The following is a 15,164-nucleotide window of genomic DNA, read 5'->3' on the forward strand; positions in this document are numbered from 1 at the left end:
TAGCTCCTAGTAGTTAGTCTGGCGCTCCGCACCGATGCGCCATTCCGTAGATATAAATACTGCCTGTATGCTACTGTAGTTCCTCAGTTTAATTATCAACTTAGATCTCCCTTCTCAACTCTCACTTCTCTCTAAGTCTTCAGGCTCATCGCCTTGAAGTACTCTCTACTATAACCTTAGGACTTAGACGTCCTCTGGTTCGCTCCTCGTCACCAGCGTTACCACCGCTCCGACTTGGCTGCTACTTAGCTCCTCCCTCTATACTCTCGATCTCCGGGGACTAACGGCGTAACGGCGGTGTTGTTAATAACTTCACTACTGTCCCACTTGTCTTCCGCACTTAGACACCTTGTGGCTCTGGCACGGTTACACGGTGTACATGATCTTAACAGATTTACCATTTATTGTAATCTCATCTTTATTGTTCTTTCTTGCTACACATTTCCTTTCTGCTTAGACTCTGCCTTATTGTTTTATCCTTTCCTTTATTGTCTTATTCCCTACCCTGCAGGTACTACTTGTATAGCTCCTAGTAGTTAGTCTGGTGCTCTGCACTGATGCACCAATCCATAGATATAAATACTGCCTGTACGATACTGTAGTTCCTTAGTTTAATTATCAACTTGAATCACCCTAGATCTTCTCCTCTTGTCCTCTAAGTCTTCAGGCCCGTCACCTTGAAGTACTTCTTACTCTGACCTCAGGACTTATAAGTTCTTTGGTTTGCTCCTCATCGCCGGCGATACTGCTGCTCCAACTTGGCTGCTCCTGGCTCTCTCCCTCTCTACTCTTGATCTCTGGGGACTAGTGGCATAACAGCGGCGTTGGTCATAACTTCACTACTGTCCCATTTGACCTTCCGCCCTTAGACACCTTGTGGCCTCTGGCACAGTTACATGGTGTACATGATCTTAACAGTCCCTTCAACTATTAGACTGATTCAGTATTGACTTTGACTATCAATCTGGGTCTCAATTACAGTCCTCTTGATACAAATCTATGCATGAAAGTGTTACAATTCACTGCATAGACATCTAGCCAAAATTTAGGCACGTCAGCAGTTCGCTGGATGTGTCACGCACTCTGTCAAGTCCATGCCTCAGTGTCCCGCTCCGCTGCTCAGTATTCCGAGATCTACCATTTATTGTAATCTCGTTCTTATTGTTCTTTCTCGCTACACATTTCCTTTCTACTTAGTCTCTTCTTATTGTCTTATTCTCTACCCTGCAGGTTGTTAAGATCATGTACACCGTGTAACCGTGCCAGAGGCCACAAGGTGTCTAAGTGCGGGAGGTCGAGTGGGACAGTAGTGAAGTTATTAACAACACCGCCGTTACGCTGCTAGTCCCCAGAGATCGAGAGTATAGAAGGGAGGAGCTAAGTAGCAGCCAAGTTGGAGCGGCGGTAACGCCGGTGACAAGGAGCGAACCAAAGAAAGTCTAAGTCCTAAGGTGGAGTAGAATGTACTTCAAGGCATTGAGCCTGAAGACTTAGAGGAGAGCTAAGTTGGAAGGGAGATCTAAGTTGATAATTAAACTGAGGAACTACAGTAGTGTACAGGCAGTATTTATATCTATGGAGCGGCGCATCGGTGCGGAGCGCTAGACTAACTACTAGGAGCTATACGTGTAGTACCTGCAGGGTAAAGTAAAAGACAATAAGGAGGAACTAGAGCGAAAGGGTATGTGTAGCGAGAAAGAACAATAAGAGTGAGATTACAATAAATGGTGGATCTTCGGAATACCGAGCGGCGGAATGGAGGCCTGAGGCATGGACTTGACACAGGTACTATATGTATAGCTCCTAGTAGCTAGTCTGGCGCTCCATCCCAATATGCCAATTAGTAGGTATAAATACTCCTGTACTATACTGTAGTTCCTTAGTTTAATTATCATCTTGGATCACCTTCTCTCATCTCTCTCTGTCCTCTGAGTCCTCAGGCTTGTCACCTTGAAGTTTTCTCTACTCTGACCTCAGGACTTATAAGTTCTTTGGTTTGCTCCTCGTTGTCGGCATTACCGCTGCTCTGACTTGACTGCTTCTAGTTACCTTCTTCTCTACTCTCGATCTCCGGGGACTAGCAGCATAATGGCAGTGTTGTTTATAACTTCACTACTGTCCCATTTGACCCTCTGCCCTTAGACACCATATGACCCTTGGCATGGCTTTCTGGTATACATGATCTTAACACACTCTTTCCATGTGGGAATCACAGCTAACCATGTTGACAGGACCTCACTGCAGTTGGGATGTGAGGGCCTTTGGCCCTCTTCCCCAACCTTCCCCAACCTTAGTGCACACAATACCTGTATAAACGTACATATATATCCCTGCTAGATAGTTATGCCTACAATACACATGCATTTAGCTAAGTTCAAAGACAGCAACTCCAAGTTCACATGTTGGCTCTAAACCAGTTGATTTGGCAAGCTCCGGTGCCCGCCCCCTGAAACCCTCTACACTAAAGGTAGCAGGAATGATTTTCAAGTAACAAAAAATGTGATTTCAGCATAATACAATAAGGATAATTGCACAAATAGAAAAGAATTTGCTTCAAGTCAAAAGTGATTACCTAAACCTCTCATTGTGACACTTCATCTTCAGGCTCAGCAGTAACACCATCTTCCATCCAGATTTTCTTGAACTGGATGGTACAGATGCATAAGCCTCAGTCAGCACTGATAGAAACTATGACCTTAACTCACGCGCTCTTTTTGCTCCTTCACATCCTCTGATGTTAAAACTGGCTTCACTGCGAATGGTAACCTATCCCAAGTGATCGGTTTGTCATGCCTTCGCAATGCAGGTTTATCCCCGATAGTGCTCTTCTTTGTGTGATTGAATTTGCCACATTTCCTGCAAGAAGATAGGAGTAACAGTCAGTGGCAAAATCTGGATCATAAAAAAGCCATACTCTTCGGACAACATATATAATGTCTTCAGATGCGCCTTGAGTAGCATCACGATTCCAACTATCACAGATGTCCGAACGATTGGAAGTTCTGCGGTGCAATCCTGATTATCGGTCTCTATCGTTGTCTGTATGAACAACACACATGAGTACAATGATGGGAAATCATACGAAGACACACGCAACGTTAATTTCTGTCTCTATTGACTGCGCAGGTAAAGGTGATGTATGCAACTCAGAAAGCAGATGTGAAGGTGATAACACCTCCAGAATATGCAGGCCGGTAGTCGACAACACCGCCGTTAGAAATTTGATCACAGTAAGAACCTCTTCCTGTGTCTTGTATTCAAAGGCAGCAAAATTTTCTCCCATGTACCTCGTAAATTCGACATCATCCTAAAGCACAGGTGGTTTGAGCATATGCAGTGTGTTTTCAAGAAGTCTGAGTACCTGGGAGGACTTGTAATCCGGCCGATCGGAGAAGACTTTGACAAGCGCCTTTAAAAAATCTTGCCGCTGGGCCCGTTTTTCGCGAACAAGTGTATACCAGCGCTGAAGGACTGCAACTGGGAATGGTTGCATCCGATATCCTTTCCAAACACGATTGTAGGCAACTGAGAATCTGCACAAATTGTTCCACGTACCATGAACACCACCAGGGGATATACGTTGTTGGTATTCAAAAGACTTCCAGGCGCTCAACGTGAATCTACTGTTAAGGAGAGATGCATGCTTATTATGAAGAATAGCATGCAGAGCACTCGCGCGATTGCTCAATGATATACTTGGACTAGTCTCTAACGCGACTATAACTGGGAAAGACTTCCATAGAAGTCAGTACCAAACAAACAAACTACAGGAAATATGAACATACTTGGAGTGGGTGAGCAAGTCCTTGCTTGACGGTGAAAGTCAGGATATCAATCGCAGAGGCCTGTATGTGAGTATTCTGCGAGAAAGCGGCCCCAAGGACGGGGTCAAGGTAGCGCTGGACAATAGCTGAGCTCACACTACCAGGAGATCAGCACCAAGCCTCGATTGAAAGTAACGACCTACCCAGAGTCGGCGAACCCTTCTGTATTTCCAACAAGCTCGTCCATATTGACCTCCGCAAGTTGCTTTCTCTCTGGAAATTACAGAAAAAAAATCAGGGGTCGTAGGAGCTAACAGCGAGATTTGACGAACCTTTTTCCTTCCGTGAATGCTTGATTGATTCCGAGACTAAAAACTCCTGAATGATTTTCAATAACCTGGCTTTCCCGTCTAAATCGTTGGAAGCAAAGATATCATCCATGATTGTTGCCGACTGGTCGAAGGTCATTAGAGTGGGTTGAGCACGAAAAAGAAAACCAAGGCATGGCAACAAAACGCGTGCACGAAAAGAGGCATCGGTAAATCGGTGATGAAGTTGCACAAGAGTGCTGTATACATGTTCGGTTATCGAATTAGGCGAAACGGTATCTAATTCATTCGCGATGGAGGGTTGCTGAGAGCGTAGTTTATCAAAATTGTAATTTTCGACTAATAGAGAGACGATGAAGATGAGAGTGCCGAGCGCCTTGGAATCGGTTTGCGCAGGTGTAGAGTCTGATCTTGTAATCACTTGCTGAAGACGCGCTAGAAATCAACAGCATTAGAATTGACAGGGGTAGGAGAATATGAAGAATTTACCATTACACGACTTCAAAAGCGCTACTAGCCGGGCGAAATCATGAGTGAGATATTGAACAACAGCGCACAGGCACGCCACTACTTCCTGTAGAGTCTTATCAAACTCGCATCAGATTCTTAGTTGTCATCTTGAACATGTCTGAATGATTTACAGTAATTCCGCCAGCAGTAGAGGGTTTGGTCACCATGGGCTGTAACTTGGCTTGAAGATCTTGTCCGAACTTCGCTGCGGTCTTGATCATATGTGGAATGGCTGCGCGGAATGTCCTCAATAAGTAGTCACTTGTTACTTGTTCTTCGGCCTATATTTGATCTCAGTGATGACAACTTCGACGAGAGGGAGACTGACGTACGTTTGTTGGATTCTTTAAATAGGGTAACAATGTCAAGGCACTCTGAGTACCAATGACTGAAGGATGAGCGGATGCAATGAGATTGATTGTGCGAATACAGTTGACCACAGTCTAAAATAGTCAACTTCAGTTGCGACAAAGAAAATAGTTACTCACAAAGCCAGGTAAATCAGATGCGTCCACAAGTCCATCAATCAAAACCCCGCAAATCTCCTCGTATGTTGCATGCAGGGCCAGTGCTTCTGCACTACCTTCTTCTTTCGCTGACATGATGTTATGAAGCAGATCTTCGAGAGGAGATTGTCGGTCACGGAAATTCGCCGAAACGGACATGATAACAACGACTCTGTTCTGCAACGATTCGCTAGACCATTGGCTTGTAGTAATCGCAGGTTTGGAGTTTCGTGGGATGGGCGCACAAACGTTTGGCGACGACATAGAAAACCACAGTTCTTCGATGGCCTTGATGGCCAAGTCTTTAACCGTATCATCTTCATCCATCATCCGAAGAACAAGTTTTGTGGAAATATCTGTTTGACGTTCCACACTATCGCAAACATGATAAAAGGCTTTCAAAAGCTTTATTACACGTTTTCGCACACTCAGACCCGTATCCTAATTCAGTTAACAGTTGGATGTTAGTAGGTCGAAAACAGTTCATGAGCTTACCGCAATACGATCGGCAATCTTGGGATAGTAATCAGCTGCAACATCTGGAGAGTCGATCATGTATCTGCCAATGAGCTCCACGGCAGCGTCACGGACTGCGGGCGAGCTATCCAATAGATGACCTTCGATCCCTCTACGAACGCTAGACTGCAGATGTGTGCAATTTAGCTGGAAATGAATGTCGGGAAATGTGAATCACTAACTGTCGCCAGAATGCCAGGATCACTAGTAATGATTTGTCCAAGGGCTCTTAAAGCTTTGGTGCGCATGAAGATGATCGGGGCATCCAGGGCCTGAATTATCACATTCAACATGGACGTAAATCCATTCCTGAGACTACTGCCTTGAATTGTCCCAATTTCTTCCGATTGTCGGTCTACACGAAGGGCATCCTCAGGAGAACTGGAATAGACATGAGGGAGAAAGCGCAGGACATTATTGGGACCATTTACACATACCCAATGTCGAAAAGATCTATGCCCCGCTCTTTCCAAACTTCTCTTAATGCAGATTTGAGTTGTTCGCCGAAAACCCTGAGCTTGATGTGGTCTCTTGGAAGCGATCGACTTTGGGACTTGCTGTTATTTCCGTCATCAACTATGTGTTCCACATTTTTGACTTTTTGACGAGGTGCGCGATTGTTTGCCGAGTCGTCTTCGATCCACTGGTTAACCTTTTGTAGTGCAGCTGCGAGATCCTGACCCAACGTAGCGGCACAAAGTTCTTGTGCACTCTATGTGAAGCTTTTAATTAGCACGGACGACAAATGACAAATTCTGCTCACATCATATGCTTGGTCTTCCGTGGCTCTCTTGCATAAGTGCCCAGCCACATCCCAATGGGCTTCTAGATATCGGTCAAGTTCTTTGCCATCTAACTGGTCCACGATCTGGGATGAAGATATGAATAGATGAGTGTCGAAGTATAAGGTAGATGAACCTGTGTCAAAGCGCGCAATGATTTGATCTGCTTCTTTGCCCTTGCTGTTCCTTCTCTATTTGATGGTAACAAATGAGAGCCTTCCTTGTACTCCTTCTCTTGGGATTGGACCTTCTGTACTAGACTCCTTACTCTTGCAGCGATTACTCCCAGGTGATCCAGCGCCATCGATTTTCCAACGCTGTTATCACTAGGTGAATCCTTGTCTTTATCACCAGGAGTACTGTTTTTATCCCTGTTCTCTTCTTCCAAGCTTCGCACCATTCCTTTAACAGCAACGCTAAGCAAAATACTTGCGCTAGGCCACTCAGGCCAGCACCATACGCTCAAACAGTCCTGAATCAGAGCATCGAATATCGCTCGATATTCCGCCTCATTGGAGTTTTTCGTGGTCTTAGTTTTACCCGACCTGGAAGTGAGGAAGTGGATGATAGTTGAAGCAGCTTTGTGTGGAGAGGCAAGGGCAGCACTGTGGAGTTTGATCACGGCACGATCTTCTTCATCGAGAAACCCTCCGTTATTGCCGTTGTTCATTTGACTTTGTTGACTCTCCATGACGATACTTTCCTGTCGTCGTAAGGCAATTTTCGCTTGTCTTTCTCGATCGATTTTCCGAGCTCCGAGTCGTATATCGTGTGCGCTGGACTGTACAAGTTGAAGCAAAAGCGCCGAGATGGTGCGCATTGAGCGTCCGTCACGAAGCCGAAATTGATCAGCAGATTTGGCCTGCTTGGAGTTAGATACCTTAATGAGGGAGGATAGAATTTCCTCGATTATCCACGACCGTTGGTCGTTGTGGTGAGCGAAGATCTGAGATAAGTAGTAGATCAGTAAACGCAGTAGGAAGGTATCATTCACTGACACTTCTGATTAAGCCCAAGGCATCCATTCTCAAGCCCCGCATGGCACTCTTTCCAAAGGTGGCTGTGAGCAGACTACCTCCTAGAACCTTCTTTCCCCTGATTTTGGCTTTGCCTTTCCCTCGATCATCCTCGTCGCGATCCCTTTCTTGCTTGAGTGTATGCGAGCCTTCATCCGAGCTGACGAAGAAAGGCCCAATACCGACATAAACCGCCTTAATCACAACGGCATCGCTCATGGGAATTTCATTATCTTTTACGGTGCCTGCACCACCTACTAGTACGCTGATTCTCGGTAGCGTCGCAGAAAGCGCAGCAAATATTTCGCTGAGAAGGTGTCTACTTGCTTCTGCTTTTGCTGACGTGGATTGAGTACTCGTTGAAGGGGGCCGATTTGAGTATGGAGAGCTAGATTGTCCAGAAGCTGATGTTGTAGCACCATTCACGAGATACATCAACAGACCGCTTCCGACACCCGAGCATGCTTCTACGAAAGGATAGATTCCACCTTCCAATGCGCTCTTGACCACATCGAAACAATCTAGGATGATCTCTTCGGAATAAAGTTGCTTACTGAGCATTTCTCCTCCCTTTGAGCTTTTCACACTCTCTCCACCAAGAAGAGCGATGATGCTTTCAGCAGCGAGAACGCCGTCTCGACTCTGTGTTAGCTTCCGAATCAACACGTCAAGATCGACGGCAGAAGGTTGCTCGATTGAACATCCAGCAGAGCTTTTCCCTTTCCATTTATCCTTCTTGGGAGTCTTTGGTTCTTTCGATTGTCCACGCTCCACGGCCAATGTTCCTAGCGTCTCGAGTTTTTCTTCGCTTTCGACCACGTCTGGACCGCCTTTCCCTACAGGCGTGCCACTTTGCTTTTTCTTTGGCGTTTTGTGTGTGCTCATTAATGAATCACCTCTTGTTCCTGAAAGCAAACCGAAAGGATCCGCCTCTCCACCTATCTTCACGCTCCTCGCTATAATCCTTAGGAGTCTTCCAAGGACATCGCAGCCGATATCATTAAGCTTTCCATTTCGACTGCCACGACCTTTGGTCGGAGAAGAGTGAACGCCCTTCCCAGCCCCTCTCGCGCCTCTAATTTGTCCAAAATGCATGGTCAGCTTGCGGATGATGCGAGCGCTGAGTTGCGGCTTTGAAGGATCTTGTGAGTCAGGGTTAAAGACCCCGCCTTGGGAGAGATCTGTAGCATCAGGGTCTGCAGGCAGTCCATCCTCTGCTTCGAAGATTTCTTGAATCAATGATATGAGTTTGTCGAGGGGTGAACGCTCGTCCCTGTCGTGCGTCAGATGCCCATCCCGCCCGGCCTTGTGTTTCGACTTCAAAGCGGAGTCGTAAAGAAGAGGTTTCAACGGACTAGAAGTAAGATTAAGCTCGTCCTCGTCATCTTCAAGCTCAAAGTCAGAAGTATTGGCGTGATGAAGACCGGCTTTTTTGGTACGGCCGCCAGTAGTGGGCGTAATGAATGGCTTTTGAAGAGCCGGTAGCGATTCGATAGAGTCCAAGGTGAGAGTTTTGCGTTTCAGGCTGTTTGTGCTCAGGAGACTGCTAGCGCGCGCACTTTGAGGAGTAAGAAGTCCGGTGGTAGAAGGGGTCATTGGAACGCTCAATGCGAGGCTGTGTGTTGAGGAAGGAGTCTTGGGGAAGATAGATGGAGCGGAAGATGATGCCAATTTCTGTCTGAGTTTAGAGGGTGTCGATGGGATTTGAGATGCGTCGTGATTGTCGATACCGATATTTCCGAGGTTGGACTTCTTTCTGGGCGAGGAAACCTCAACAAACATTCCAACTTTCCGTTTTTTCATTGGGCTCGGATGGTCATTCTGTAGGTTGCGCGACTCAGCGACGAAAAGTCCAGGCTGATTGACTGGATTCTGGAGGATTTGGTTTGATTTACGAGAAAGAATATCGTTGAAAAAAGAGGCGCTCTCCGCCGGTGTGTATTGTTGGTGAGTAGGATGTTGGGGCAGTGCTCCTGATGACAGCAGATGCAAGTTATGCTGAGGATGTTGCGGCAGTTGCTGGCGCTGTTGGTTCTGAGGTAACATCGTCGGCCCTAACGCACCAGCTAAACTTGAGGTGTACGACGATGCCAAAGGTGGAATGGAGGGCAGTGCTGGCGGAGTAGGGTACCCATTGGAGAGTACGACACCGGCTATATCTGGAGTGTGATAGGGAGAGAATAAATTCGGGAGGGTTGTATGGGGAGTAGTCCACTGTGAAGGCGGGGGATATGGATATGATCTGTTGTTTGTGATTTGATAAAGACTCGGGAAAAAGTGAGGTTAGTTTTAGAGCTTACCCTCCGGCCTGTTCGTTCAACAAGGCGACTGCTTGGTCTCTGGCTCTTTCCCAATACCCGCTGTCTCTGCTTACGATTCCTTGGTTTCCTTGGGCCTGATTTGACCTTAGATACTGGATCTCATTCGCATACTCTGAGTGAGCCATAGTGCTCGAGTACAAGGAAGAATTGTACAAGTGTTGGTTGACGAAGGATGGAGGCGCAGCAGTCATAGAAAGACTGTCAAGATGGCGCGCAACTAGAACAGCGATAAATAAAAATCTTGCTGAAATACAGAAGTTGAATTATACCATGGCCTGAGGGGACAGCAGAGCTAATTGGATAAGACGCGAGGAGACGATGAGAATCTCTAACTGATCTGTTGTGGTCGCTGTTCGCCATGTCGCAGGCGTTACTCGAAGGGAAGCGATTAATATATTAAGTATCACGAGATGAGCGCGTGTTTCGGCGCTAACTTAGGGTCCACCTCCAGGTTCCTTGGGTGATCATGAACGGGCTTGGAAATAGCAACTTGTATGCCCAGTAAGTAGGATGCCTGTCTAGGATCCGGCCAATAGTGGGCTCCTCTTTTTCTCCTCCACCGCAGCCCAGCTCCCCCATATACGCCCGAAACAATTCATTAGCCCTTCGTTGAAGTAGGTTTTATTCGCTAATGCGTCACGTAAAATCATGGGTGACTTACCGAATACAGCGGAGTGCGCATCATCTTCAAATCTTAGAACTGAGTCCATCTGCACCAAACAATACCGATCGATGTTTCTCTCTTCTTCTCCTGAGAAGTCTTTCTCCCTCACGTTCACCCCTACACCATGCTATGGAGATTACACTCGAAAGTGTAATTTACCAACACGTCGAAGCTTTTTTATGTGTCTCCTCGGTCCTCTTTGATAGGAAGTGTCTCCTGGATGGAGCTTTGCGATCTGGAGTTATCGCGTGCGTAAACCGTGACTTTCCTTCCAACCATGAAGTGGGCTCTAAGTCCCTCAACCTTCACACTCAGCCCCACCCTTATGCCATATACATAGATTCTCTATACTCTACTAGTGCGTATGCTCATGTAGGTATGTATATTCCAGTCAAAGGTTTCTATCTACTACTGACCTACTGACACCCCGTCCAAGTTCGAACACGGGGGACGATTCCAGAGCTGTGATTAAAATATTAGTTTGTGCCAGCTCGAAAGTCAATGCCTTGGCTTCCTTATTCAAGAGGAAGGTTCTTTACCTCTTGACCCTGAGTACATATTGACTGGCTGTAACTTAGCACTTCTAGCACGGTCCAGGTCTCTAACCGTCGTTCCAGGTCGTCCCCTTCTTATATTTACTGGCTTGTCTCATTATTTCACTACCGACAGTAGCCCCAATCATTCTACATTACAATGACACTTTGGAAACGCTACAAGAGGTTTCTAGACGCGTGGATCTGAAGCTCGCCATATCTCAAAAGATGATGCATAACCACTCCTCAATCTCTAATTTTTCCTCATGCATAACGTCAAAACATTCTACATATCTCCAGGTTGTCCGTTTGGCTGTTTCTTATCCATTTTCACGTTGCTCGTACCGCCCTTGATTCCGTTTACCCGCTTATATGAACCAACCAAATTTTGATCCTCTCCATTCCGACTGCCCACTGACGCCGCCCCCTGAAAGCCCTCTTTTAATCTGACCTTTTCGGTGATTCTTGCAAGGCTGCAAAAGGATTAGATCATGAAATCCGGCGTACTTACCGGAATTATCGTTCTCACCGACACAGAGGTCCCATGCTGCATATAAATCGCACTTAAACGAGTTGGGATCTGCTAGGATATGGTCAATAAAACTCTCTCATCTAGTATGCAGTCCTTGCACGAATCGTACTTCATCCTATTGATTGTGCATTTTACAGCGAACGTACACTCGCGGATACCTTGTAATATTGGCTGATGAGAACAATTCATTGTCCTGGGGCATGAATGGATGCAATACTTAGCTTAGCGGACACCACGACCGCCCCTAGCCTGCGGTTGCGACCTTACTAATGACCTGTGCTAGAGGTGAATAATAAGCTATCAACTGGTGAAAAGTCTGCATAAACACCTTTTTGCTACGCTAGGCTTCGAGGAGACTTCGAATCTCTTCGTACGCGGACAACGAAACTAAAATATTGTGCCTCAGCGTACGCAGTCTATGATACGGCCAAGAAGCAACACTCAATTCATCGTGCTATTACATATTTGTATATGTAACTCATCGATTGATAATTCGAAAAAAAAAAAAAGTATGGCTGATAAACGTAGTGCTCTTGGTATTCCTATAAAGGCAAAGCGCCGAGATTCCCGTCAGGTTTTAATTTATTTTGACAGGGCGTATTTTGACGAGTACATTCTCGACAAACGCGTTTCTCTTCAGTGCCACTTCCGGCAAAAAGTTTGAGCGATTTCTTGAATTTTTCCCTTTTCTTCCCTTCTCTTCCAGGTTGATTTCTTCTTGTGCGCACCTTTTTGTGTACTTGCATATCTACCCCTGCCTAGTTAATCCTCCCATTCTTTCCTTACTCAATGATAAAATTTGCTAGACAATTGCGTTTGGTCCGGAACCTTGTGGAGATTGATATTGATCCTCCGGGACAGATGATCAAAGAATTGGAGTGAAAAGATTAATGAACGGAAGGAAAGGGCGGCTTCTTACAATTCAATTGTGCATAGGAGGAGTCTATCTTAAGGCGGTGGATTTAAATCAAGGAATCACATCCTTCTTGATCAACACTCTGAATGATGGCTCGCACGAAGTGTATGACAGTGGGTTGACTAATTAGCGGCGAAGAGATCAAATATCACTCGTTAGATACAAAGATATAATATTATGATATAACGGTGATTCAAACACACGATAGCAGTGATCAAAGAGTGAAGTTGCAGGAAAAGAAAGGCTGTAAGGTATATGTGCAAAGGAATGGAACAAAATGAAGACACAATTGTCGATGGTCGCCCACTGCAAATAAATAATGCGAGACATTTAACAAGAGATGCGCAAGACTAAGTACAAATGCTATTTGAATCTTTTTGTGCACCAGGAACAGAGTCCCAACTTCCAGGCCATTATTGAGGAGTACCATATCCTGAACCCGGGGCAGATCCATTATTGGGCGGAGTTCCGTCGCTGAAATAATGCGGTTGATCCTGACCTAGAGCCGGTAGACGAGGACTATGAAGATATCCCGCACTATTCGAGTACATCGACTGATTTCCGCCCTGAGTAGAGAACGGATTTCCGGAGAGCGATGGTGGGGCAGACATTGGAACAGAAGAATTCATATATGACTGTTGCATCGAGTTGGGATAAATGTTCATATTACGACCTCCTGTTGAAGGGTAATCGAGGTTCCCGCCGGGCATCTGATGGTGATGTGGCCGAGGTTGCGGTAAGCCATGTATCCTGCCCGAACCAATGTAATCAGAGGAATGACCACCGGGCATCGAGGGAAGCGACATTGGGTGGTAAAGATTCAAGGAATCAGGAGTAGTCGCGGGTAAAGATGCGCGCCGGCCTAATGGATCAAGAAGGCCGGAGAGCGAAGTGCTTCGACCAGTCGGAGGAAAGGGAGCGGTCGTTGTGGGGTTAGTCGAAGGTCGGGCAGGAGCAAGAATACGACGTCTAGCCTGGATAGCGTGGCGTGGATTTGATGAGCAAAGCTAATTAATCAAAGGAAGATCAGTATCACTCACGTTGATCATCCAGTTCGAAACCTGGCTCATCGAAAGACCAGTGGCATGGCAAAGCTGCTTTTTCTCCTCCTCGCTGGGATAAGGATGATCGGAGTGACGGTGAAGCCAGGCTTTCAAGAAGTCCGTGGTTTCTTTTGGTAGTTTGCCCCTTTTACGCTGTGGGCGGTCTACCAGAGTGGAGGTAGATACAGATTGCGATGGGCGCGAAGCAGATGAGGGCGCAGGTGGCATCTGGGGAGAAGTGTATTGAGGGACACTAGGAGGAAGGAAATCCGGGTTGGGAAAATTCCACTCGGTTTTTATGCCCGCAGAGAATGACCTGCGATCTTGATGGCCCGAGATACGAGCCGAACCTGCGAACATGTGTGCCTGTGTTGGGGCGCTAAATGACGCATGGCGTAAACTTTCATCGTATTTTACGGCCGGAGCGGAAAGTTGACCGGGAGTCGAATTAGGTCTCACGATTCCGGAGGGAGAGCTGTGCCAATTGCTGTCCGCATCTGGATAAGCCCCAGGGTTAAAATCTGAAGGGGAACCGTAATTGGAAGAAGTGGAAAGGCCAGGAGTAGGATACGAATCATATCCTGCAGTGATACTATAGGATAAATCGGTAGAAACCTTTGAACGATTCTTGTCGTCATCTGCAGGATTCGAAGGGGGGAAAGTGTACGCGGCAAGAGAAGACTGTGTGGTTGGAGCATACGACTGACGAAGACTCGGCGGAGGATATGGCGAATGCCTGATACGGTCTGATGTCAAGGTGGGTAAAGATGCACGGCGAAATTCATTCGCAGGCGGTCGTAGAGTGTTATCGTCTTCGAACGTAGTGAAGATAGACGGCAGCTGGACCTTAGCGTCCTCGGATTTGATTTCCCAGTTAGACGGATCCACATCAAGTGCTGGACGAGATTTCTTGGGTTCGGGTGAATCCGAGGGCGTCATGGGCCGTTTTTCTGCACGGGAGACAATACTACTGTCTGTGTCGGCAGTAGACGTACCCGAGCTGGACATTCGACGAGAATCGTAGTCGAGATCTGTGGGCCTGGATAAAAAGCGTCAGAGATAGAGCAGTTTGAACTTTCGAGGAGGTCATCAAACATTAGTGCTGGTGAAGCAAGAAGTGAAGAAGAGTCGTTGATATAATGAGTTTTAGAGTCGGCTCTGAACGTCAAGATGACAGCTAAGTGACAAGACAGAATGTTTTCTGCTAAGGACTTACAGGGCGAATTGAAGTTGAGCGACGTTGTATGAGTTGAGCTCGTTGCCCAATGATTTGGGGTCGTCAATCATCGGCTCCTAAGCAAACAAAGGAAGGGATATCTCAAACGAAAGACGGAGCGAAAAACGGAGAACTATTTAAGGTGCGAAGATGTGTGGGATAGCCCAGAAAGACGCCTTGTCCGAATTCGGTAGCAGATCGCTGAATGATTACCAATCATCTTTTGACCTCCGAGTCCCCATCTGCCATCTAACACTCTACTGAAAAAAAACTCTAATATCTGCCACCCGTCATAGAACAACTCGTTTTTCAGCTGGCATCAACATCTCAGCGCGTTCTACTCTTGTACTTATCTGTCCCATGTTTTCATTCCCTTTTTTCATCTCTCTCTTTTGGTTATATTGCGGCTTACAGCATTCGGTCTGATTAAATGCAAGGCACCCATGAACGGGTCTTTTCTCGAATAGTTTTTTTCTCAGGCACATTTAAACCATTCCGAACCAGCAAAACAAACCG

At 46.4% G+C, this 15,164-nt stretch overlaps 2 protein-coding genes across 2 annotated transcripts; both read right to left on the reverse strand.

Moving 5' to 3' along the window:
• Positions 1-2,480: 2,480 nt before the first annotated feature.
• C8R40DRAFT_1100510 (uncharacterized protein) lies at positions 2,481-10,124 on the reverse strand. The gene is made up of 21 exons (XM_046227899.1): positions 10,014-10,124; positions 9,724-9,961; positions 7,406-9,665; positions 6,544-7,353; positions 6,389-6,493; positions 6,063-6,337; positions 5,808-6,006; positions 5,605-5,751; positions 5,092-5,550; positions 4,936-5,046; positions 4,735-4,884; positions 4,583-4,676; positions 4,097-4,528; positions 3,968-4,037; positions 3,786-3,921; positions 3,556-3,733; positions 3,362-3,501; positions 3,098-3,307; positions 2,915-3,039; positions 2,706-2,856; positions 2,481-2,644 (listed from the first exon to the last, which is right to left on the reverse strand). Exons 1-21 carry the CDS (start codon positions 10,102-10,104, stop codon positions 2,582-2,584), a joined length of 6,444 nt encoding a protein of 2,147 aa, XP_046087101.1. The 5' UTR covers positions 10,105-10,124; the 3' UTR covers positions 2,481-2,581.
• A 2,432-nt stretch (positions 10,125-12,556) lies between these two features.
• C8R40DRAFT_1100519 (uncharacterized protein) lies at positions 12,557-14,846 on the reverse strand. Its single transcript, XM_046227900.1, has 4 exons — positions 14,649-14,846; positions 14,528-14,590; positions 13,430-14,471; positions 12,557-13,363 (listed from the first exon to the last, which is right to left on the reverse strand). The coding sequence occupies exons 1-4, from the start codon at positions 14,717-14,719 to the stop codon at positions 12,803-12,805; spliced, it is 1,737 nt and encodes a 578-aa protein (XP_046087102.1). The 5' UTR covers positions 14,720-14,846; the 3' UTR covers positions 12,557-12,802.
• Between the last annotated feature and the right edge of the window lie 318 nt (positions 14,847-15,164).

This window comes from Lentinula edodes (assembly GCF_021015755.1).
Source record: "Lentinula edodes strain Le(Bin) 0899 ss11 chromosome Unknown C8R40scaffold_14, whole genome shotgun sequence".
Taxonomy (NCBI): Eukaryota; Fungi; Basidiomycota; class Agaricomycetes; order Agaricales; family Omphalotaceae; genus Lentinula; species Lentinula edodes.